General features: G+C 36.4%; 2 protein-coding genes across 5 annotated transcripts in view; both read right to left on the reverse strand.

Annotated features, from left to right (window-relative positions):
• LOC123540461 (fibropellin-3-like) overlaps nt 1-22,060 on the reverse strand; it is a 33,593-nt gene extending 11,533 nt beyond the window's left edge. The window contains exons 1-9 of the mRNA XM_053525781.1: nt 22,006-22,060; nt 21,487-21,606; nt 20,264-20,383; nt 19,315-19,434; nt 18,328-18,447; nt 17,334-17,453; nt 16,111-16,230; nt 13,360-13,479; nt 9,101-9,192 (exon numbers count right to left, since the gene is read on the reverse strand). Of these exons, the coding sequence (XP_053381756.1) occupies nt 9,101-9,192; nt 13,360-13,479; nt 16,111-16,230; nt 17,334-17,453; nt 18,328-18,447; nt 19,315-19,434; nt 20,264-20,383; nt 21,487-21,606; nt 22,006-22,060 (987 nt within the window). The remainder of the gene's footprint in view (nt 1-9,100; nt 9,193-13,359; nt 13,480-16,110; nt 16,231-17,333; nt 17,454-18,327; nt 18,448-19,314; nt 19,435-20,263; nt 20,384-21,486; nt 21,607-22,005) is intronic.
• A 446-nt stretch (nt 22,061-22,506) lies between these two features.
• LOC128546030 (delta-like protein C) overlaps nt 22,507-25,534 on the reverse strand; it is a 144,312-nt gene continuing 141,284 nt past the window's right edge. For 3 of the 4 annotated variants that reach the window (XM_053526206.1, XM_053526207.1, XM_053526205.1), the window contains 4 exons: nt 25,372-25,485; nt 24,421-24,540; nt 23,451-23,570; nt 22,507-22,604 (listed from right to left, as the gene is read on the reverse strand). In XM_053526206.1, coding sequence (XP_053382181.1) covers nt 22,513-22,604; nt 23,451-23,570; nt 24,421-24,540; nt 25,372-25,485 — 446 coding nt within the window. In that variant the 3' untranslated portion in view covers nt 22,507-22,512. The remainder of the gene's footprint in view (nt 22,605-23,450; nt 23,571-24,420; nt 24,541-25,371; nt 25,486-25,534) is intronic. The other variant, XM_053526208.1, reaches the window with a different exon arrangement.

The raw sequence follows: 25,534 nt of genomic DNA on the forward strand, positions 1-25,534 counted from the left end.
CGTTTTTCAACAGTATTTCAGTCATGTAACGGCGGGCAGTTAACCTAACCAGTGTTCCTGGATTCTGTACCAGTACAAACTTGTTCTCCGCAAGTAACTGCCAACTTCCCCACATGAATCAGAGGTGGAGGACTAATGATATCAGACACAATGTCGTTTATCAAATACTCACGGAGAACATACGCCCCGCCCGAGGATCGAACTCGCGACCCCGCGATCCGTAGACCAACGCTCTTACCTATTGAACTAAGCGGGCGGGCCGTCTTTGGAGTACTTCATCCTGGGCTTCCTTGGCACATATAAGTAATACTAGTATATGTGCCCAGGATGAGGGATGAGGTAAATATAAAAAATTCTAATATAAGAGATACACTAAAAAGGAATACAAAAAAATGTCTTACCGACACATATTACCACAGAAAAATGTTTTTACTTTTTACACAGGACTAATAACAAACAAGAGGACCATGATGGTCCTGAATCGCTCACCTCTTCCCACATGACCCAGTTTTGAGTATGATGTCGTTTTTTCTATTATTTGACATAGTGACCTAGTTTTTGAGCTCATGTGACCCAGTTTTGAACTTGACCTAGATATTATCAAGATAAAAATTCTGACCAATTTTCATGAAGATCCATTGAAAAATATGGTCTCTAGACAGGTCACAAGGTTTTTCTATTATTTGACCTATTGACCTGTTTTCGAAGGTACGTGACCCTGTTTTGAACTTGACCTAGATATCATCAAGGTGAACATTCTCACTAACTTTCATGAAGATCTCATGAAAAATATGGCCTCTAGAGAGGTCACAAGGTTTTTCTATTTTTATACCTACTGGCCTAGTTTTTGACCGCACGTGACCCAGTTTCGAACTTGGCCTAGATATATCAAGGTGTACATTCTGACCAATTTTCATGAAGATCCATTGAAAAATATGGCCTCTAGAGAGGTCAAAAGATTTTAATAATTTTAGACCTACTGACCTAGTTTTTGACCGCAGTTGACCCAGTTTCAAACTTGACCTAGATATCATCAAGATGAACATTCAGACCAATTTTCATACAGATCCCATGAAAAGTATGGCCTCTAAAGAGGTCACAAGGTTTTCTTATTATTTGACCTACTGACCTAGTTTTTTAAGGCACGTGACCCATTTTCAAATTTGACCTAGATATCATCAAGGTGAACATTCTGGCCAATTTTTATGGAGATCCATTCACAAGTATGGCCTCTAGAGAGGTCACAAGGTTTTTCTATTTTTAGACCTACTGACCTAGTTTTTGACCGCACATGACCCTGTATCGAACTTGACCTAGATATCATCAAGACGAACATTCAGACCAATTTTCATACAGATCCCATGAAAAATATGGCCTTTAGAGAGGTCACAAGGTTTTTCTATTATTTGACCTACTGACCTAGTTTTTGAGGGCAGATGACCCACTTTCGAACTAGTCCTAGATATCATCAAGATGAACATTCAGACCAAATTTCATACAGATCCCATGAAAAATATGGCCTCTAAAGAGGTCACAAGGTTTTTCTATTATTTGACCTACTGACCTAGTTTTTGAAGGCACATGACCCAAATTTGACCTAGATATCATCAAGGTGAACATTCTGACCAATTTTCATGAAGATCTCATGAAATATATGGCCTCTAGAGAGGTCACAAGCAAAAGTTTACGGACGGACGCACGCACGAACGGACGGACGACGGACACCGCGCGATCACAAAAGCTCACCTTGTCACTTTGTGACAGGTGAGCTAAAAAGTTAGAGAAATACCTAAAATATTGAAAATCTAAAAATAGACTAATTCATGGAATTTAAGGGGAAGTAACTCAGTACAAAAGTTTTAAAAAAGGTTACTTCCCTTTGGCTCTAAGCCAATCAGAATGATATATAGTGGAAATGCATCAAAATTAGTCTTAAGGATGTAGGAGCGAATTTTTTCTAACGTTAAGATTTTTTTCATACTTTATGAGTTTGAAGAACATTTGTTTCCAAGACAAACAAGAGAAGAAAAAACATAGGTCACCGAACTCGTTTTAATTTTATAGGACATTTTCTTCACCCACTGCTTAAGCATTTCTGAAATTTTGTAAAGTTAGAAAAATGGTGGTACTTTATAAAACATACAATATCCCACATAATGTTATAGCGATTTCAGGTGTTACAGATTAATATGAATACAAGATGATGCCAGTATTATATAAGCATAAATATCACTAACAATTCTCTTTCATTTTTACATATTGACATAATTACCCCACCCACTTTATTGTCAATGGATAAAACGTATTTAGATCTACAAAAAAAAATCTGACGTTAAGATTTTAAAAATACGTTGCATCTTTCATGACCCACAAAAATGCTTCAAAATGGAAAGAAAAAAAGTTGGGGTCTCCGTGCATCTAAGACATTTATTAAGAAAAACTGTTAAAAATCGGTGAATTTTGATATGTTTTGTTCTTTTTGTTTTAATATATGTTTTCCAGATAATATAATGTGCTATCTTGAAAACTTTTGTTTCAATTATAGCTTATCATTATATGAATCAGGCAGGAAAATTTCAAAACCAAACCTGATCTACTTTAATAGATATTTGACATTACCTACCCCTACTCCATTGTAAATCTTACGTCAATTTTAGGCAAATACCAGCCAAAAATAAGGGTGAAATTTTTTTTTTTCGCAAAAAGTAGATTCTATTTGGTTAAATGGTACATTATTAGCCATATTTTAATTATCTATCATTAATTTTTCGCAAAACTTTTGTTAGAAAGCAATATTTGGAGAAACATTTTTCAAAATGGCGGATATCCTGAAAAAAACGCTCGTACATCCTTAAATTCTAAGTAAAAGGGGGCATAATTCATGAAAAATTGGTGTCACAGTTTATGCACCTTGTGTCACATGATGTGGGTGATAAGGTGGAACATCTATTTTAAGTTTGAATCAAATCCATTCAGTAATAAGTGAGATAAAGTGAAAATGCATCAAAATTTACCTTAAATTCTAAGTAAAAGGGGGCATAATTCATGAAAAGTTGGTGTCAGAGTTATGCACCTTGTGTCACATGATGTGGGTGATAAGGTGAAACATCTATTTTAAGTTTGAATCAAATCCATTTAGTAATAACTGAAATATAGTGAAAACGCATCAAAATTAACCTTAAATTCTAATTAAAAGGGGGCATAATTCATGAAAAATTGGTGTCAGAGTTACGCACCTTGTGTCACATGATGTGGGTGATAAGGTGGAACATCTATTTTAAGTCTGAATCAAATCCATTTAGTAATAACTGAGATAATAGATTTCGCGACGGGACGGGACAAAACTGACTCCTATATAGCCCCCCCCACAAACATGTTTGGTGGGGGTATAATAACTGAGATATAGTGAAAATGCATTAAAATTAACCTAAAATTCTAATTAAAAGGGGGCATAATTCATGAAAAATTGGTGTCAGAGTTATGCACCTTGTGTCACATGATGTAAGTGATAAGGTGATACATCTATTTTAAGTTTGAATCAAATCCATATTGTAGTAACTGAGATAATAAATTTTGGGATGGGACGGGATGGGACGCGACAAACCTGACACCTATATAGCCCCCCCCCCCCCAACACACACACACACAACATATTTGGTGGGGGTATAATAAAGGGAGGTGATTTGTCATAAATTCAGTCAATATGTATATTCACTGATTGTCCAAGTCCATCTGACGGCATACATGAAATTTCAGTTCAATATCTTTTTAAGTTACGGAGATATACCCATTTTAATTTGAAATAAAGGGAGGTAATTTGATATAAATCAGTCCATAGTTATCTAACCTGATTGTCTGAGTCCAACTTATGACAATAATAAAATTTCAAATGAGTCCTATAAGTACTTACTGATATAAATCCATTTTGATTAAAATCAGGGGAGGTAATCAGATATAAAATAACTCCAGAACCTATGATTGGATCTGACAGATTCATCATTGAATCCATGATCTATTGTTGCTGAAGATATTTAGCAAGTTTGTATCAAATCAAACCATAACAGAAGTCTCACATGGCTGCAAACGCCAAAATAGCAAATTTTGGACCTTTAAGGGGCCATAACTCTGGAACCAATGATGGAATCTGGCCAGTTTTCGAAAGGAACCGAGATATTATGCCAATACATGCTGTGTGCAAGTTTGATTAAAGTTGATTACAAAATGTTGTCTCTATTGTGCTCATAATAGCAAATATTGGCCCTTTAAGGGGCCATAACTCTGAAATACATTACTGGGTCTGGCCAGTTTTCGAAAGGAACCGAGATATTATGCCAATACAAGTTGTATGCACGTTTGATCAAATTTGATTGGAAAATGTTGTATCTATCATGTTCACAAGTCAAAAATAGCAAATTTTGGCCCTTTAAGGGGCCATATCTCTTGAACCCATGAAGGGATCTGGCCAGTTTTCGAAAGAAACCAAGATATTATGCCAATACAAGCTGTGTGCAAGTTTCATTAAAGTTGATTGCATAATGAGGTCTCTATCATGCTCACAAGCCAAAAATATTGCAAATTTTGGCCCTTTAAGGGGCCATAACTCTGGAACCCATGATAGGATTTGGCCAGTTTTCAAAAGGAATCAAGATATTATGCCAATACAAGTTGTGTGCAAGTTTCATTAAAGTTGATTGCAAAATGAGGTCTCTATCATGTTCACAAGCCAAAAATAGCAAATTTTGGCCCTTAAAGGGGCAATAACTCTGGAACCTATGATAGGATCTATCCATTTTTCCAAAGGACCCGAGATACTATGGCCATACAAGTTGGGTGCAAGTTTGATTAAAATCAAATACAAAATGTGGTCTCTACCTTGTTCACAAGGAAATTGTGGACGGACGGACGATGGACAGACGACGGACGATCACACAAGCTCACCCTGTTACTATCAGACAGTTTTCAAAATGAACCGAGATATTATGCCAATACAAGTTGTGCGCAAGCTTGATCCAATTTGATTGGAAAATGTTGTATCTACCGTGTTCACAAGCCAAAAATAGCAAATTTTGGTCCTTTAAGGGGCCATAACTCTTGAACCCATGATGGGATCTGGCCAGTTTTCGAAAGGAACCAAGACATTATGCCAATACAGGTTGTGTGCAAGTTTCATTAAAGGTGATTGCAAAATTAGGTCTCTATCATAGAAACCAATGATGGGATTTGGGCAGTTTTCGAAAGGAACCAACATATTATGCCAGTACAAGTTGTGTGCAAGTTTCATTAAAGTTGATTGCAAAATGTGGTCTCTATCGTGTTCACAAGCCAAAAATAGCAAAGTTTGGCCCTTTAAGGGGCATAACTCTGGAACTATCAGACAGGTGAGTCCAGTTTTCAAAATGAACCGAGATATTATGCCAGTAAAAGTTGTGTGCAAGTTTGATCCAATTTGATTGGAAAATGTTGTATCTACCATGTTCACAAGCCAAAAATAGCAAATTTTGGTCCTTTAAGGGGCCATAACTCTTGAACCCATGATGGGATCTGGCCAGTTTTCGAAAGGAACCAAGACATTATGCCAATACAGGTTGTGTCCAAGTTTCATTAAAGTTGATTGCAAAATGAGGTCTCTATCATGCTCACAAGCCAAAAATGGCCAAAAGGGCCATAACTCTGGAACCCATGATGGGATTTGGGCAGTTTTCGAAAGGAACCAACATATTATGCCAGCACAAGTTGTGTGCAAGTTTCATTAAAGTTGATTGCAAAATGTGGTCTCTATCGCATTCACAAGCCAAAAATAGCAAATTTTGGTCCTTTAAGGGGCATAACTCTGGAACCCATGACAGGATCTGGCCAATTTTCGAAAGGAACCAAGATATTATGCTCATATAAGTTGGGTGCAAGTTTGATAAAAATCAAATACAAAATGTGGTCTCTATCGTGTTCGCAAGGAAATTGTGGACGGACGACGGGCGATCACAAAAGCCCTATATCGCTCACCTGTTAACATTCTGACTAAGTTTCATTAAGATAAGGTCAAAATTGTGACCTCTAGAGTGTTAACAGTCAAATTGTTGAGGACGAACGGACGGACGGACACAGGGCGATCACAAAAGCTCACCTTGAGCTCTTCGTGCTCAGGTGAGCTAATAAATAAGTTTCAAAGCTATATGCCTTTAAATGACAGCTATATGTACTTGCATGCAAAACTTTAACCAGGATTTTCTTAGTCCAAAAGGGGGCATAATTTGGCAAAAATGCAGGTCAAAATATTGGGACTTGATGCTAAGAACTAGTTTTATAACCCCGAAGACATATGTGAAGTTTCAATTCAATATCTGCATTAGTTTTGGAGATAGTAAAATGCATATAAAACTTTATCCAGGATTTTCTTAGTCCAAAAGGGGGGCATAATTTGCTCAAAATACATGTCAGAGTTATGGAACTTGACCCAGTGAGGTTGGTAATTGACCTAAAAAAACAAAAAACAAAGAGGAGCATCATGGTACTGAATTGCTCACCTGTCCCCACATGACCCAGTTTTGAGTATGACGTTGTTTTTTCTATTATTTGACATAACGACCTAGTTTTTGAGCTGATGTGACCCGGTTTTGAGCTTGACCTAGATATCATCAAGATAAAAAATCTGACCAATTTTCATGAAGATCCATTGAAAAATATGGCCCCTAGAGAGGTCACAAGGTTTTTTTTTATTATTTGACCTAATGACCTAGTTTTTGAAGGCACTTGACCCAGTTTTGAACTTGACCTAGATATCATCAAGGTGCACATTCTCACCAATTTTCATGAAGATCTCGTGAAAAATATGGCCTCTAGAGAGGTCACAAGGTTTTTCTATTTTTAGACCTACTGACCTAGTTTTTGACCGCACGTGACCCAGTTTCAAACTTGACCTAGATATCATCAAGGTGAACATTCTGACTAACTTTCATGAAGATCCATTGAAAAATATAGCCTCTAGAGAGGTCACAAGGTGTTTCTATTTTTAGACCTACTGACCTAGTTTTGGACCGCACGTGACCCAGTTTCGAACTTGACCTAGATATCATCAAGAATAGATGAACATTCTGACCAACTTTCATAATGATCCCATGAAAAATGTGACCTCTAGAGTGGTCACAAGCAAAAGTTTACGGACGGACGACGGACGCTGCGCGATCACAAAAGCTCACCTTGTCACTTTGTGACAGGTGAGCTAAAAAGAAACAGCATTTGTACATTTTAAAACCAATACAATATATAGATGTAGAGAAGTTTCACAAGAAGCTGATTCTGGACTTATTCACATAAATATCAATTTACCACAAAAATTTTAGTAGTTATGTATATGAATGACAGTTCTCAGCTGACTTTATGAATATAATAGAAAAATAATGCTATATGATCAGCTGATTGAATGTATTTGTAACATAAAGAAAATTGTTTCAAAATAATTCCAACACAATTTATCAGTCTATTTTTTTTTCTTATTTGGTAGCTGTGCATTTCATCCAGCGGTTTTAGGTATTAAGGCCTGCAGTTTATGACAAAAAGATTATTAAAGCTTTTAATGTAAGTCTACGTTAAACTTGAGACCCCAAGGTTCATTATGTTCATTAAGTCAGGGTAAAGGTAATCAAAGTTAAAATTTATTTCCATATCAAAAACTTAAAATACTGTCAAAGTTTGAAAGCTGTTGCTCATAAAATGAAAAGTAGGTCAAAAATATCAAGGCTGTATAAATTTTGACTTTGGAGAAGATTTCCAAGTGTTTTGCTTTTAAGTCTATGTAAAAATTTGGACCGCTCGGGCGGGGCCCCTTTTGACCCCAGGGCCATAATTAGAACAATTTTCAAAGAGGACCATTATATTATGCCATATACCAAACATCAAGGCTCTAGGCCTTATAGTTTGGAGAAGAAGATTTTTAAAGCTCTTCCCTATACAAGTCTAAAAAGTAAAATTTTGGAACCCTCAGGAGGGGCCCCCTTTGACCCCAGGGGCATAATTTTAACAATTTTCATAGAAGACCATTACATGATGCCACATACTAAATATCAAGGCTCTAGGCATTACGGTTTTGGAGAAGAAGACTTTTAAAGCGTTTCCCTGTATAAGTCTATGTAAAACTTTGGACCCATCAGGCGGGGCCTCTTTTGACCCCAGAGGCATATTTTGAACAATTTTCATAGCGAACCATTAGGTGATATCATGTACCACATACCAAAGTTCTAGGCCTTATGGTATTGGAAAAGAAGATCTTTAAATTTTTTTCTTATATAAGTATATGTAAAGTTTTGGACCCCCGAAGACATATGTGAAGTTTCAATTCAATATCTGCACTAGTTTTGGAGATAGTAACTAGCATATAAAACTTTAATCAGGATTTTCATAGTCCAAAAGGGGGCATAATTTGCTCAAAATACATGTCAGAAATGTGGAACTGGACCCAGTGAGATTGGTAATTGACCTAAAATAAGAAAAATAAGTATCAAAGCTATACGCCTTTAAATGATAGCTGTATGTACTTGCAAGCAAAACTTTTACAAAGGTGTTACACCGACGGTGACGCCGACGCCAGGGTGTGTAGAATAGCTGACTATTCTTTGAACAGTCAAGCTAAAAACTCTAATGTCCCAAACATAATCCCATGCCTACAACTTCACAAAGTAATATGTTTCAAAACTTTAGGTCAAATGTTTTAAATACTTGTGCATTACTTCGCATACTGAGTAATATTCCTAGGTTTCATAATCCCAGCTAAAACAATTCTTGAGTTACATGCTACACAATCTTTAAGGCCTTTATGCAAAATTTCCAACAGCCATAACTCTGGTCAGGTTTTCTGAATTCCCAGTTAAAACACCAGATGTACAACTTCAAATGATGAATGACAATATGTGACGTATGAAGACTCTGATTCAAATACTATTTAAGATAGATGGATAGACAAAGGCAACTTAACTGCCTTCCCACCACCCCACCCTCAAATGTTTGGGGGAAACAACAATGCTGGGTTAATATTTCTTCATCCCATTATTTAACACTGTTAAGGAATTGCTAAAATGATATCAATATATATAATAAAGTGTCAACCTACAGCAGCATCTGTCCAGTTCTTCGGTTCTGAACTAAAAAAGTAGCAGCTACCCTCGAACAGCTCCCATGCAGGTGGACAAGGTCCAACTGCTTCTGTTAATAAGGAAAGAAAATGAAATCTTTCAAAGCAACTGAATGCTTGTTCAAAGCTGAGAGTATATCATGCATGATTTGATGCAAGGTAATGTATTATGCTTGATGAAATTTTGCTTCCAAATTTTCACATTTCATAAAGATCTTAACAAAATAAAAATTAATCATAAAGATTTACAATCTTAAAAAAATCAACAAGAATAAAAAATAACAAGGCAGACTGAAAGACCCAACTTTCATGAGAATCTTTTAAGGGGTTTAGGAGACACAGAGCTCATACCTTTGACCTTGAGTTGTAATCTTGACCTTGAGTTTACATGGCTGAGTCATGAGCTCTTGATGAGGTGATCATTTGACCCAAGTTTGATGTAAATCCTTCAAGGGGTTCAGTAGATACAGAGTGGACACAAAATGGAAGGCTTAAACCCTTGTCCCAAAGTTGTGACCTTGACATTGAGCCAGCATGGCTGACTCATGAGTTCTAAACATTGTCTTGGATAGGTGATCACTTGAGCCAGATTTCATATGAATCCTTCAAGGGGATTAGGAGATACAGAGGGGACATAAAATGTAAGGCTCAAACTTTTTACCCGGAGTTGTGACCTTTACCTTGAAGCAACATGGCTGCCTCATGAGTTTTGCACATTGTCTTGATGAGGTGATCATTTGATCCAAGTTTGATGAAAATCCTTCAAGGAGATAGAGAGTGGACACAAAATGGAAGGCTCAAACCTTTAACCTTAAGTTGTGACATTGACCTTGAGCTGACATGGCTGACCCATGAGTTCTGCACATCGTCTTGAGAAAATCATTTGATCAAAGTTTCATGATTATCCTTCAAGGGGTTTAGGAGATACCGATCGGACATGAAATAAAGGCTCAAATATTTGACCTTGAGTTGTGACCTTGACCTTGAGCCAACATGGCTGACTAATAGGTTCTGCAAATTGTCTTGTTGAGGTGAATATTTGACCCAAGTTTCATGTTTATCCCTGAAGGGGTTTAGGGGTACAGAGTGGACACAAAATCGAAGGCTCAAACCTTTGACCTTGAGCTGTGACCTTGACCTTGAACTGACATGGCTGACTCATGGGTTCTGCACATCTTCTTGATGAGGTAATTATTTGACCCAGGTTTCATGATTATCCTTCAAGGGGTTTAGGAGATAGAGCAGACACGAAATGGAATGACCTTGACCTTGAACATACATGGCTGACTCATGGGTTCTGCACATTGTCTTGATGAGGTGATCATTTGACCCAAATTTCATGAAAATCCTTAAAGGGGTTTAGGAGATAGAGTGGACACAAAATGTTATGGAAGGACGGAAGATGGAAGGACAGATGGACGGACAGAGACCATTCCTATAACCCCTCACCACTCGTGGCAGGGGTTTAATGAAAGCGATGTCCCTGTTGTTATACATAGAGTTTGCTACAGGGAAGATAAAATGAATACAAATTTTGGGAAAGAACCCTGTTGCTGCTTGAGACAAGTTTCTGCTTAATGCAGGTGGCTGCTAAGGTGGTTCAACTGTAGTTACATGTACAAAATGTAAAGAACAGATCAGCTAGTTAATAAAAAAACCTTGACAGGCAAACCACTGTCATACTAATTCAGACCACTGGCGCCAGATCAGAAAGAAAATGCCTCTGTACATGTTATAACCTACCCCTAGGTATTCTATAAGAACCATGGTCATGAACGGGAAAATATACTAACCCATTTCAATCGCGTATTTCATACCTAAAACACGCAGTTCAGTAAATGTGTACTATTGATATTAAACAAGTGGTAATTTATCTTCCATTGTGTACCGGTCACATTTCTTCAATACTTCTTATCTTAGAAAAACAACGTGTAGTTTACTGTTTTTCAACGTTACACAAAAAAACTTGCTTGAACTTCCCTGGTGAAGTTCCGTTCTAGATTACAAAACCATTCTGATTGGCTGATGTGAAAATGTATGTCAGTCGTCATTTTACTACACGTGTACGCTAAAATGTTTATATGCAGTATAAATGTGCAAAATGAATTAAATAAACAGAATAGATGTATACCAATGTATGATTTCAAATTCAAAATCATATACAAGATGAATTTCATTCATCATTTCGAGTCTTATCGTAAAACTGTGAATATATTGCATTCTGTTTTTGTTTGTTTACATTTCGCTTAACATGTGCACACTGCCGTGACCTCTAGACCGGATGTTCATTAGGGGAGTTCACGCAAGTTTTTTCTGTAACGTTGACTAAAGCATAAAATATATGGAACATCTCTGCAATATGGAATATTGAGACAATGTGACTGGTGCACGATGGAAGATAAATTATCGCTTGTTTAATATCAGTAGTACACATTTACTGAACTGCGTGTTTTAGGTATGAAATACGCGATTGAAATGGGTAAGTATATTTTCCCGTTCACGACCATGGTTCTTTTAGAATACCTAGGGGTAGGGTATAACATGTACTGAGGCATTTTCTTTCTGATCTGGCGCCAGTGAGTCAGACAGAAATATTTGTAACAATTTAAAATGTAGGAATAGTGTTTAAGCTCTGTACATTCCTACTCTCCCACCTACAAATGTATCAAATTCCATTAAAATCCATTTTAGAGTTGCAAAAATGGATCCTATGAAACAACCTTCTGTAGTTGCAATATTGGTTCCGATGAAATTCCCTTCAGTAGTTGCAAACCTAGTCCCATTAACTTCAAGTCAGTTGTTGTAAAAAGAGCGTTTTAACGATTCATTTTTCAGGAAATTTTGTCTACTTTCTTTCCTTTGGTGGCTGCATAATTGAGGTCTTTTATCTTTTCTTTAATGCTTGCAAAATCTAGTTTCATCATATTCATTTTACAGGTTGCCAAAATTGTATTCTACTATCTTTCCTTTGCTGGTTCCATAATCTAATCTAACCATCTTTCTTTTGTTAGTCTACAAAATCCACTCTTATCTTCCCTTCACTGGTTTAAAAAAATCAAATTCAACTATCTCCCTTTAGGTGGTAGCAAAATCAAGTGGCTACTGTCTTTTCTTCTGTGGTTTGCAAAACTGAGACCTCTTCCTTCCATTCAGTGATGACAAAAACTGTTACTACTTACTCCTTGCAGAAATCAAGGCTTCCCTACAAAGTTTTGCAGAATTTAAGCTCAACTTTTATTCCTTTAGTGGTTGCAAATTAAGAGTCCACATGCCTTCTCTGGTTGCAAATCGTGGCCTGTCTTCACATGATTGTCAAAATATGGTCCTATTTTTATCACACCTTTTGCATTTTGCAAATCTGAGTTCTACTAGCTTCTCTTTGGTGGTTGCAGAAATTGTGTCCTACTACCTATCCTTTAGGAGTTGCAGAAATCATGTTCATCCATGTATCCTTTAGTGGTTGCATAGATCAATTTCTTGCTGCTATCTTCCTTTAGGTGGTTTGCATATCCAGTCATGCCCTACTAGTTTTTGCTGGTTGCAGATATCAAGTCCTTCCTTTTATTGTCCCATCGGTGCTATCGAAATCAAGTCCCCCTACTGCTTTTTCTTTGGTGGTTTGCAAAAACCAAGTCCTACTATCTTCTATTCGATGGTTGAAAACTGCTACTATCTTCCCTCCAGTGGTTGCACTAAAATCCTTCCAGTACTAGCATTGTTCTAGGGGTGTAGAATTCTTTTATGTGAGGAAACCATCCACCTGAACTATGGAAGGCCAAAAGTTCAACAAGGTACATACAAATGTCTGAAATAATTCCAATGAGGGGATAGGGGAATAGGCGATGTTGGGGAGGGGGTTTGGGCTGACGTTTTCTTTGACAATCAAAAGCTCGGACATCTCTGTTCTGGTTTAATGTATTTTTAAACATTTTTTCAGTCAAATAAACAACATTATCTGCTTGTAACAATGAGCATAATGCTCAACTTTATAGTGCTGCCTCACTAGACTTTTACGCTGTAGACATGTGACATACCTCACCCTGTCACATTATACTGAAACCAGTCTGACCAGTCCTAGTACAGCCTGTGAATGCTTAGCTTATTTCTCTCTTGTACAAACACTGGTGGCATAGCAGTAATTTCAAAAATTAAGTTATTTAGTGTAAATATTATAGTGTAAATATTAGTAATAAAAGATATCAAACTTGAGTGACATTTTATCAAGTAAATGCACGTACCTGAACAATTTCTACCGGTATAACAAGAATCACATATGCATGTAAAAGTACCATTCTCATTATCAACACATGTGCCATTGTTCAAACACGGGGAAGAGTCGCAGATACCAGAAGCTAAAACTAGAAGTTATTATGTAAAACATTCATACCCTTAGGAGCATTTTCAAACTTGGGAGCTTCGGACAGGCAGAGTCTGGCTTCGTGTTCAAAAAAACATTTTCAGGCACAGCTGAGTTTGATAATGAAACTTCATTTGTCATTTACAACTTAATAGAATGTTTCAAACCTAATTTTAAGTTAGTAACTTTTTTCAGGTGACTATTCAGTACTGATGTTCAATCTCAGTTGGAATTTAACCTTGACGGTTAAGTAAAATTGATATAAAATTTTCACACTCAGCTGAGACCGAAAAACGTTCAGTAAACACTGGGCCTGGGGAGTGTTCCCATCTCATAGGTGAGTATGTTTGTCTCCCAAGAAAGATTTCTATTTCAAACAATAATTCCTAATTTCTGATGACTTCTCAGAGAGGTATCACCAACAAGCATCAGCAAGTCTAGTCTCTTTACTAAACTGTTCAAAAGCAACAAACATGTTCATTTACATTACAAACTTTGTCTATACTTTACAGAGCATTATCCTCTAACAAGAGGACCATGATGGTCCTGAATCGCTCACCTCTTCCCACATGACCCAGTTTTGAGTATGACGTCATTATTTGACATAGTGACCTAGTTTTTGAGCTCATGTGACCCAGTTTAGAACTTGACCTAGATATTATCAAGATAAAAATTCTGACCAATTTTCATGAAGATCCATTGAAAAATATGGCCTCTACAAAGGTCACAAGGTTTTTCTATTATTTGACCTATTGACCTAGTTTTCGAAGGTAGGTGACCCTGTTTTAAACTTTACCTAGATATCATCAAGGTGAACATTCTCACTAATTTTCATGAAGATCTCATGAAAAATATGGCCTCTAGAGAGGTCACAAGGTTTTTCTATTTTCATACCTACTGGCCTAGTTTTTGACTGCACGTGACCCAGTTTCAAAACTTACCTAGATATCATCAAGGTGAACATTCAGATCAATTTTCATGAAGATCCATTGAAAAATATGGCCTCTAGAGTGGTCAAAAGATTTAAATAATTTTAGACCTACTGACCTAGTTTTTGACCGCAGTTGACCCAGTTTCAAACTTGACCTAGATATCATCAAGATGAACATTCAGACCAACTTTCATACAGATCTCATGAAAAATATGGCCTCTAGAGAGGTCACAAGGTTTTTCTATTTTTAGACCTACTGACCTAGTTTTTGATGGCAAGTGACCCAGTTTCTAACTTGACCTAGATATCATCAAGGTGAACATTCTGACCAATTTTCATGAAGATCTTATGAAATATATGGCCTCTAGAGAGGTCACAAGGTTTTTCTATTTTTAGACCTACTGACCTAGTTTTTGAAGGCACGTGACCAAGTTTAAAGTATGGCCTCTAGAGAGGTCACAAGGTTTTTTTATTATTTGACCTACTGACCTAGTTTTTTAAGGCATGTGACCAAGTTTCAAAACTGACCTAGATATCATCAAGGTGAACATTCTGACCAATTTTAATGGAAATCCATTCTCAAGTATGGCCTCTAGAGAGGTCACAAGGTTTTTCTATTTTTAGACCTGCTGACCTAGCTTTTGTCCGCACATGACCCTATTTCGAACTTGACTTAGATATCAACAAGATGAACATTCAGACCAATTTTCATAAAGATCCCATGAAAAATATGGCCTTTAGAGAGGTCAGAAGGTTTTTCTATTTTTAGACCTACTGACCTAGTTTTTGATGGCACGTGGTCCACTTTCGAACTTGACCTAGATATCATCAAGATGAACATTCAGACTAACTTTCATACAGATCCCATGAAAAATATGGCCTCTAGAGAGGTCACAAGGTTTTTCTATTTTTAGACCTACTGACCTAGTTTTTGATGGCAAGTGACCCAGTTTCGAACTTGACCTAGATATCATCAAGGTGAACATTCTGACCAATTTTCATGAAGATCTTATGAAATATATGGCCTCTAGAGAGGTCACAAGGTTTTTCTATTTTTAGACCTACTGACCTAGTTTTTGAAGGCAGGTGACCCAGTTTCGAACTTGACCTAGATATCATCAAGATGAACATTCTGACCAACTTTCATAAAGATCCAATGAAAAATGTGACCTCTAAAGTTTACGGACGCACGCACGCACGCACGGACGGACGGACGACGGACGACGGACACCGCGCGATCACAAAAGCTCACCTTGTCACTTTGTGACAGGTGAGCTAAAAATTAAATGGCCGTGCTATTTCTTGTAAAAGAACTGTTTTTACAGTTTATCATTTAGAAAGCGGGCTAAAGGGTGCAAGGTCCTACAGAGTGCAGCTTTTGGAAGTTTTAAATATTAAATTTCAAATACTAACTTCTAAGAATTTGACTGAAAATATTTGGGTTTTCGTGACCATGTTGTTATGGTTGCTGACATGGAATCACTTGCCCCTCACCAATTAGGGTTTAAGCTGCATTAAGGGCGTGCAACTTTTGATGTTAAGAAGCAATCCAGCTGGCTTAAGGAATGTTCTTTAGTGTAAATGTTAGTCATATAATGAAAAAAACAAAGTAGCATGTTTAATGTAAATTCCAAGCGAATCTGTTCAGTTTCTGTAAAGATAGCAAAGTCGAATGACATTTTATCATGGAAATGCACATACCTGAACAATTTGTACCCGTATAACTCGCTTCACATATGCATGTAAAAGTACCATTCCCATTATCAACACATGTGCCATTGTTCAAACATGGGGAAGAGTCACAGATGCCAGGAGCTAAAACTAGAAGTTATTATAAATGTAAAACATTCATAGGTGGGAGCCTCAGACAGGAAGAGTCTAGCTTCATGTTCACAGAACATTTTTAGCCTCAGCTGTGTTTGATAATGAAACTTCATTTGTCATTTACATCTAAATGGAATGTTTCTAAAACTAATTTTAATCTAATAACTTTTCTGAACTGGCCAGTCTCGGTTGGAATTTAACCTTAAGTTTTAGTAAAATTGATATTAAAGGTTCAAACACCAACTCAGCTGAGACCGAAAAATGTTTAGTTAACACTTGACCTGGGGAGTGTCCCCATCACGTAGGTAGGGGCATATGTGTCTCCCCTGAAGGATTTCTATTTTAAACAATAATTCCTAATTTCTGATGACTTCTCAGAGAGGTATCACCAACAAGCATCAGCAAGTCTAGTATCTTTACTAAACTGTTCAAAAGCAACAATCATGTTCATTTACATTACAAACTTTGTCTATACTTTATAGAGCATTATCCTCTAAAAATTAAATGGCCATGCTATTTCTTGTAAAAGAACTGTTTTTACAGCTTATCAAGGGGTAAACAGTGCAATGTCCTACAGAGTGCAGCTTTTGAAAGTTTTAAGTATCAATTGACAAATACTAACTTCTATGAATTTGACTGAAAATATTTGGGTTTTTGTGACCATGTTGTTATGGTTGCTAACCTGGAGCCAGTTGTTCGAAACTTTAATAGTTGATTAAGCTAACGGCCGATTAACTTTTAGATTAATGTTTTGACACCTTAGAAAACTTAGAAAAACAAATGTATGACTTAAGGCTTATAAACACTAAAATGTCTTTACAGTAAAAGTAAAACATCAAACTAGTGTTTCCCACCAAGACTAGTATTTTGAATCAAAATTTAACAGGTGATTAGTTTAACAGTCTGTTAAAGTTTCGAACAACTGGGCCCAGGAATCACTTGCCCCTCACCAGTTCGGGTTTAAGCTGCATTAAGGACGTGCAAGTTTTCATGTTAAGAAGCCATCCAGCTTGCTTATGGAATGTTCTTTAGTGTAAATGTTAGTCATATAATGAAAAATAACAAAGTAGCATGTTTAACATAAATTCCAAGCAACATACCTGAACAATTTGTACCCGTATAACTCGCTTCACATATGCATGTAAAAGTACCATTCTCATTATCTACACATGTGCCATTGTTCAAGCATGGGGAAGAGTCACAGATGCCAGGAGCTAAAACTAGAAGTCATTATGTAAAACATTCATAGGTGGGAGCCTCAGACAGGAAGAGTCTGGCTTCATGTTCACAAAACATTTTCAGTCTCAGCTGAGTTTGATAATGAAACTTCATTTGTCTTTTACATCTAAATGGAATGTTTTTAAAAAAATTTTTAATCTAATAACTTTTCTGAACTGGCTATTCAGTTCTGATGGCCAGTCTCGGTTGGAATTCAACCTCAAGTTTTAGTAAAATTGATATTAAAGGTTCAAACACCAACTCAGCTGAGACCGAAAAATAGTTAACACGGGGCCTGGGGAGTGTCCCCATCACGTAGGTAAGGGCATATGTGTCTCCCTTGAAAGATTTCTATTTTAAACAATAATTCCTAATTTCTAATGACTTCTCAGAGAGGTATCACCAACAAGCATCGGCAAGTCTAGAATCTTTACTAAACTGTTCAAAAGCAACAATCATGTTCATTTACATTACAAAGTTTGTCTATACTTTATAGAGCATTATCCTCTAAAAATTAAATGGCCGTACTATTTCTTGTAAAAGAACTGTTTCTACAGTTTATCATTTAGGAAGAGGGGTAAAGAGTGCAATGTCACACAGAGTGCAGCTTTTGAAAGTTTTAAATATCAACTGAGAAATACTAACTTCTAAGAATTTGACTGAAAATATTTGGGTTTTTGTGACCAAGTGTTTATGGTTGCTGACCTGGAATCACTTGCCCCTCACCAGTCAGGGTTTAAGCTGCATTAAGGGCACACAATTTTTCATGTTTAGAAGCCATGCAGTTTGCTTATGGAATGTTCTTTAGTATAAATGTTAGTCACATAATGAAAAATAACAAAGTAGCATGTTTAATGTAAATTCCAAGCAACATACCTGAACAATTTGTACCCGTATAACTCGCTTCACATATGCATGTAAAAGTACCATTCTTATTATCTACACATGTGCCATTGTTCAAGCATGGGGAAGAGTCACAGATGCCAGGAGCTAAAACTAGAAGTTATTATGTAAAACATTCATAGGTGGGAGCCTCAGACAGGAAGAGTCTGGCTTCATGTTCACAAAACATTTTCAGTCTCAGCTGAGTTTGATAATGAAACTTCATTTGTCTTTTACATCTAAATGGAATGTTTTAAAACAAATTTTAATCTAATAACTTTTCTGAACTGGCTATTCATCTGATGGCCAGTTGGTGGAATTTAACCTTAACTTTTAGCAAAATTGATATTAAAGGTTCAAACACCAACTCAGCTGAGACCAAAAAATGTTAGTTAACACGGGGCTTGGGGAGTGTCCCCATCTGTAGGTGAGGGCATATGTGTCTCCCTGAAAGAATTCTATTTTAAACAATAATTCCTAATTTCTGATGACTTCTCAGAGAGGTATCACCAACAAGCATCGGCAAGTCTAGAATCTTTACTAAACTGTTCAAAAGCAACAATCATGTTCATTTACATTACAAAGTTTGTCTATACTTTATAGAGCATTATCCTTAAAAATTAAATGGCCGTACTATTTCTTGTAAAAGAACTGTTTCTACAGTTTATCATTTAGGAAGAGGGGTAAAGAGTGCAATGTCCCACAGAGTGCAGCTTTTGAAAGTTGTAAATATCAATTGACAAATCCCGACTTCTAAGAATTTGACTGAAAATATTTGGGTTTTCGTGACCAAGTGTTTATGGTTGCTGACCTGGAATCACTTGCCCCTCACCAGTTAGGGTTTAAGCTGCATTAAGGGCACATAATTTTTCATGTTTAGAAGCCATCCAGCTTGCTTATGGAATGTTCTTTAGTGTAAATGTTAGTCACATAATGAAAAATAACAAAGTAGCATGTTTAAGTAAATTCCAAGCAACATACCTGAACAATTTGTACCCGTATAACTCGCTTCACATATGCATGTAAAAGTACCATTCTCATTATCTACACATGTGCCATTGTTCAAGCATGGGGAAGAGTCACAGATGCCAGGAGCTAAAACTAGAAGTTATTATGTAAAACATTCATAGGTGGGAGCCTCAGACAGGAAGAGTCTGGCTTCATGTTCACAAAACATTTTCAGTCTCAGCTGAGTTTGATAATGAAACTTCATTTGTCTTTTACATCTAAATGCAATGTTTCTAAAACAAATTTTAATCTAATAACTTTTCTGAACTGGCCAGTCTCAGTTGGAATTTAACCTTAAGTTTTAGTAAAATTGATATTAAAGGTTCAAACACCAACTCAGCTGAGACCGAAAAATAGTTAACACTGGGCCTGGGGAGTGTCCCCATCATGTGGGTAAGGGCATATGTGTCTCCCTTGAAAGATTTCTATTTTAAACAATAATTCCTAATTTCTGATGACTTCTCAGAGAGGTATTACCAACAAGCATCAGCAAGTCTAGTATCTTTACTAAACTGTTCAAAAGCAACAAACATGTTCATTTACATTACAAACTTTGTCTATACTTTATAGAGCATTATCCTCTAAAAATTAAATGGCCGTGCTATTTCTTGTAAAAGAACTGTTTTTACAGTTTATCATTTAGAAAGAGGGGTAAAGAGTGCAATGTCCTACAGAGTGCAGCTTTTGAAAGTTCTAAGAATTTTACTGAAAATATTTGGGTTTTCGTGACCAAGTGTTTATGGTTGCTGACCTGGAATCACTTGCCCCTCACCAGTTAGGGTTTAAGCTGCATTAAGGGCACACAATTTTTCATGTTTAGAAGCCATCCAGCTTGCTTATGGAATGTTCTTTAGTGTAAATGTTAGTCACATAATGAAAAATAACAAAGTAGCATGTTTAATGTAAATTCCAAGCGACATACCTGAACAATTTGTACCCGTATAACTCGCTTCACATATGCATGTAAAAGTACCATTCCCATTATCAACACATGTGCCATTGTTCAAACATGGGGAAGAGTCACAGATGCCAGGAGCTAAAACTAGAAGTTATTATAAATGTAAAACATTCATAGGTGGGAGCCTCAGACAGGAAGAGTCTAGCTTCATGTTCACAGAACATTTTTAGCCTCAGCTGTGTTTGATAATGAAACTTCATTTGTCATTTACATCTAAATGGAAGGTTTCTAAAACAAATTTTAATCTAATAACTTTTCGGAACTGGCCAGTCTCGGTTGGAATTTAACCTTAAGTTTTAGTAAAATTGATATTAAAGGTTCAAACACCAACTCAGCTGAGACCGAAAAATGTTTAGTTAACACTGGACCTGGGGAGTGTCCCCATCACGTAGGTAGGGGCATATGTGTCTCCCCTGAAGGATTTCTATTTTAAACAATAATTCCTAATTTCTGATGACTTCTCAGAGAGGTATCACCAACAAGCATCAGCAAGTCTAGTATCTTTACTAAACTGTTCAAAAGCAACAATCATGTTCATTTACATTACAAACTTTGTCTATACTTTATAGAGCATTATCCTCTAAAAATTAAATGGCCATGCTATTTCTTGTAAAAGAACTGTTTTTACAGCTTATCAAGGGGTAAACAGTGCAATGTCCTACAGAGTGCAGCTTTTGGAAGTTTTAAGTATCAATTGACAAATACTAACTTCTAAGAATTTGACTGAAAATATTTGGGTTTTTGTGACCATGTTGTTATGGTTGCTAACCTGGAGCCAGTTGTTCGAAACTTTAATAGTTGATTAAGCTAACGGCCGATTAACTTTTAGATTAATGTTTTGACACCTTAGAAAACTTAGAAAAACAAATGTATGACTTAAGGCTTATAAACACTAAAATGTCTTTACAGTAAAAGTAAAACATCAAACTAGTGTTTCCCACCAAGACTAGTATTTTGAATCAAAATTTAACAGGTGATTAGTTTAACAGTCTGTTAAAGTTTCGAACAACTGGGCCCAGGAATCACTTGCCCCTCACCAGTTCGGGTTTAAGCTGCATTAAGGACGTGCAAGTGTTCATGTTAAGAAGCCATCCAGCTTGCTTATGGAATGTTCTTTAGTGTAAATGTTAGTCATATAATGAAAAATAACAAAGTAGCATGTTTAACATAAATTCCAAGCAAAATACCTGAACAATTTGTACCCGTATAACTCGCTTCACATATGCATATAAAAGTACCATTCTCATTATCTACACATGTGCCATTGTTCAAGCATGGGGAAGAGTCACAGATGCCAGGAGCTAAAACTAGAAGTCATTATGTAAAACATTCATAGGTGGGAGCCTCAGACAGGAAGAGTCTGGCTTCATGTTCACAAAACATTTTCAGTCTCAGCTGAGTTTGATAATGAAACTTCATTTGTCTTTTACATCTAAATGGAATGTTTTTAAAAATTTTTTTAATCTAATAACTTTTCTGAACTGGCTATTCAGTTCTGATGGCCAGTCTCGGTTGGAATTTAACCTTAACTTTTAGTAAAATTGATATTAAAGGTTCAAACACCAACTCAGCTGAGACCGAAAAATAGTTAACACAGGGCCTGGGGAGTGTCCCCATCACGTAGGTAGGGCATATGTGTCTCCCTTGAAAGATTTCTATTTTAAACAATAATTCCTAATTTCTATGACTTCTCAGAGAGGTATCACCAACAAGCATCGCAAGTCTAGAATCTTTACTAAACTGTTCAAAAGCAACAATCATGTTCATTTACATTACAAAGTTTGTCTATACTTTATAGAGCATTATCCTCTAAAAATTAAATGGCCGTACTATTTCTTGTAAAAGAACTGTTTTTTACAGTTTATAAATCATGTTAAAGGAGGGGTAAGATTGCAATTCCTAACAAAGTGCAGCTTGAAAGTTTTAATAATATGATCAACTGAAGAAATACTAACCTTCTAGAATTTGACTGAAAATATTTGGGTTTTTGTGACCAAGTGTTTTATTGGTTGCTGATCCTGGAATCACTTGCCCCTCACCAGTCAGGGTTTAAGCTGCATTAAGGCACACAATTTCATGTTAGAAGCCATGCAGCTTGCTTATGGAATGTTCTTTAGTATAAATGTTAGTCACATAATGAAAAATAACAAAGTAGCATGTTTAATGTAAATTCCAAGCAAATACCTGAACAATTTGTACCCGTATAACTCGCTTCACATATGCATATAAAAGTACCATTCTTCATTATCTACACATGTGCCATTGTTCAAGCATGGGGAAGAGTCACAGATGCCAGGAGCTAAAACTAGAAGTTATTATGTAAAATTCATAGGTGGGAGCCTCAGACAGGAAGAGTCTGGCTTCATGTTCACAAAACATTTTCAGTCTCAGCTGAGTTTGATAATGAAACTTCATTTGTCTTTTACATCTAAATGGAATGTTTTTAAAACATTTTTAATCTAATAACTTTTCTGAACTGGCTATTCAGTTCTGATGGCCAGTCTTGGTTGGAATTTAACCTTAACTTTTAGCAAAATTGATATTAAAGGTTCAAACACCAACTCAGCTGAGACCAAAAATGTTTAGTTAACACGGGCTTGGGAGTGTCCCCATCTCGTAGGTGAGGGCATATGTGTCTCCCTGAAAGAATTCTATTTTAAACAATAATTCCTAATTTCTGATGACTTCTCAGAGAGGTATCACCAACAAGCATCGGCAAGTCTAGAATCTTTACTAAACTGTTCAAAAGCAACAATCATGTTCATTTACATTACAAAGTTTGTCTATACTTTATAGAGCATTATCCTCTAAAAATTAAATGGCCGTACTATTTCTTGTAAAAGAACTGTTTCTACAGTTTATCATATAGGAAGAGGGGTAAAGAGTGCAATGTCCTACAAGTGCAGCTTTTGAAAGTTCACTAGAATATATTTAATCTGGAAAATATTTGGGTTTTCGTGACCAAGTGTTTATGGTTGCTGACCTGGAATCACTTGCCCCTCACCAGTTAGGGTTTAAGCTGCATTAAGGGCACAAATTTTTCATGTTTAGAAGCCATCCAGCTTGCTTATGGAATGTTCTTTAGTAAATGTTAGTCATATAATGAAAAATAACAAAGTAGCATGTTTAATGTAAATTCCAAGCAACATACCTGAACAATTTGTACCCGTATAACTCGCTTCACATATGCATGTAAAAGTACCATTCTTATTATCTACACATGTGCCATTGTTCAAGCATGGGGAAGAGTCACAGATGCCAGGAGCTAAAACTAGAAGTTATTATGTAATACATTCATAGGTGGGAGCCTCAGACAGGAAGAGTCTGGCTTCATGTTCACAAAACATTTTCAGTCTCAGCTGAGTTTGATAATGAAACTTCATTTGTCTTTTACATCTAAATGGAATGTTTTTAAAACAAATTTTAATCTAATAACTTTTCTGAACTGGCTATTCAGTTCTGATGGCCAGTCTCGGTTGGAATTTAACCTTAACTTTTAGCAAAATTGATATTAAAGGTTCAAACACCAACTCAGCTGAGACCAAAAAATGTTTAGTTAACACGGGGCTTGGGGAGTGTCCCCATCTCGTAGGTGAGGGCATATGTGTCTCCCCTGAAAGAATTCTATTTTAAACAATAATTCCTAATTTCTGATGACTTCTCAGAGAGGTATCACCAACAAGCATCGGCAAGTCTAGAATCTTTACTAAACTGTTCAAAAGCAACAATCATGTTCATTTACATTACAAAGTTTGTCTATACTTTATAGAGCATTATCCTCTAAAAATTAAATGGCCGTACTATTTCTTGTAAAAGAACTGTTTCTACAGTTTATCATATAGGAAGAGGGGTAAAGAGTGCAATGTCCTACAGAGTGCAGCTTTTGAAAGTTCTAAGAATTTTACTGAAAATATTTGGGTTTTCGTGACCAAGTGTTTATGGTTGCTGACCTGGAATCACTTGCCCCTCACCAGTTAGGGTTTAAGCTGCATTAAGGGCACATAATTTTTCATGTTTAGAAGCCATCCAGCTTGCTTATGGAATGTTCTTTAGTGTAAATGTTAGTCATATAATGAAAAATAACAAAGTAGCATGTTTAACATAAATTCCAAGCAACATACCTGAACAATTTGTACCCGTATAACTCGCTTCACATATGCATGTAAAAGTACCATTCTCATTATCTACACATGTGCCATTGTTCAAGCATGGGGAAGAGTCACAGATGCCAGGAGCTAAAACTAGAAGTTATTATGTAAAACATTCATAGGTGGGAGTCTCAGACAGGAAGAGTCTGGCTTCATGTTCACAAAACATTTTCAGTCTCAGCTGAGTTTGATAATGAAACTTCATTTGTCTTTTACATCTAAATGTAATGTTTCTAAAACAAATTTTAATCTAATAACTTTTCTGAACTGGCCAGTCTCAGTTGGAATTTAACCTTAAGTTTTAGTAAAATTGATATTAAAGGTTCAAACACCAACTCAGCTGAGACCGAAAAATAGTTAACACTGGGCCTGGGGAGTGTCCCCATCATGTGGGTAAGGGCATATGTGTCTCCCTTGAAAGATTTCTATTTTAAACAATAATTCCTAATTTCTGATGACTTCTCAGAGAGGTATTACCAACAAGCATCAGCAAGTCTAGTATCTTTACTAAACTGTTCAAAAGCAACAAACATGTTCATTTACATTACAAGCTTTGTCTATACTTTATAGAGCATTATCCTCTAAAAATTAAATGGCCGTGCTATTTCTTGTAAAAGAACTGTTTTTTACAGTTTTATCATTTAGAAAGAGGGGTAAAGAGTGCAATGTCCTACAGAGTGCAGCTTTTGAAAGTTCTAAGAATTTTACTGAAAATATTTGGGTTTTCGTGACCAAGTGTTTATGGTTGCTGACCTGGAATCACTTGCCCCTCACCAGTTAGGGTTTAAGCTGCATTAAGGGCACACAATTTTTCATGTTTAGAAGCCATCCAGCTTGCTTATGGAATGTTCTTTAGTGTAAATGTTAGTCACATAATGAAAAATAACAAAGTAGCATGTTTAATGTAAATTCCAAGCGACATACCTGAACAATTTGTACCCGTATAACTCGCTTCACATATGCATGTAAAAGTACCATTCCCATTATCAACACATGTGCCATTGTTCAAACATGGGGATGGGTCACAGATGTTAGTAGCTAAATAGTTACAAGAATAACATGTAAACAAGAGCTGTCACTAATGGTG

This window comes from Mercenaria mercenaria, chromosome 16, assembly GCF_021730395.1.
Source record: "Mercenaria mercenaria strain notata chromosome 16, MADL_Memer_1, whole genome shotgun sequence".
Lineage (NCBI taxonomy): Eukaryota > Metazoa > Mollusca > Bivalvia > Venerida > Veneridae > Mercenaria > Mercenaria mercenaria.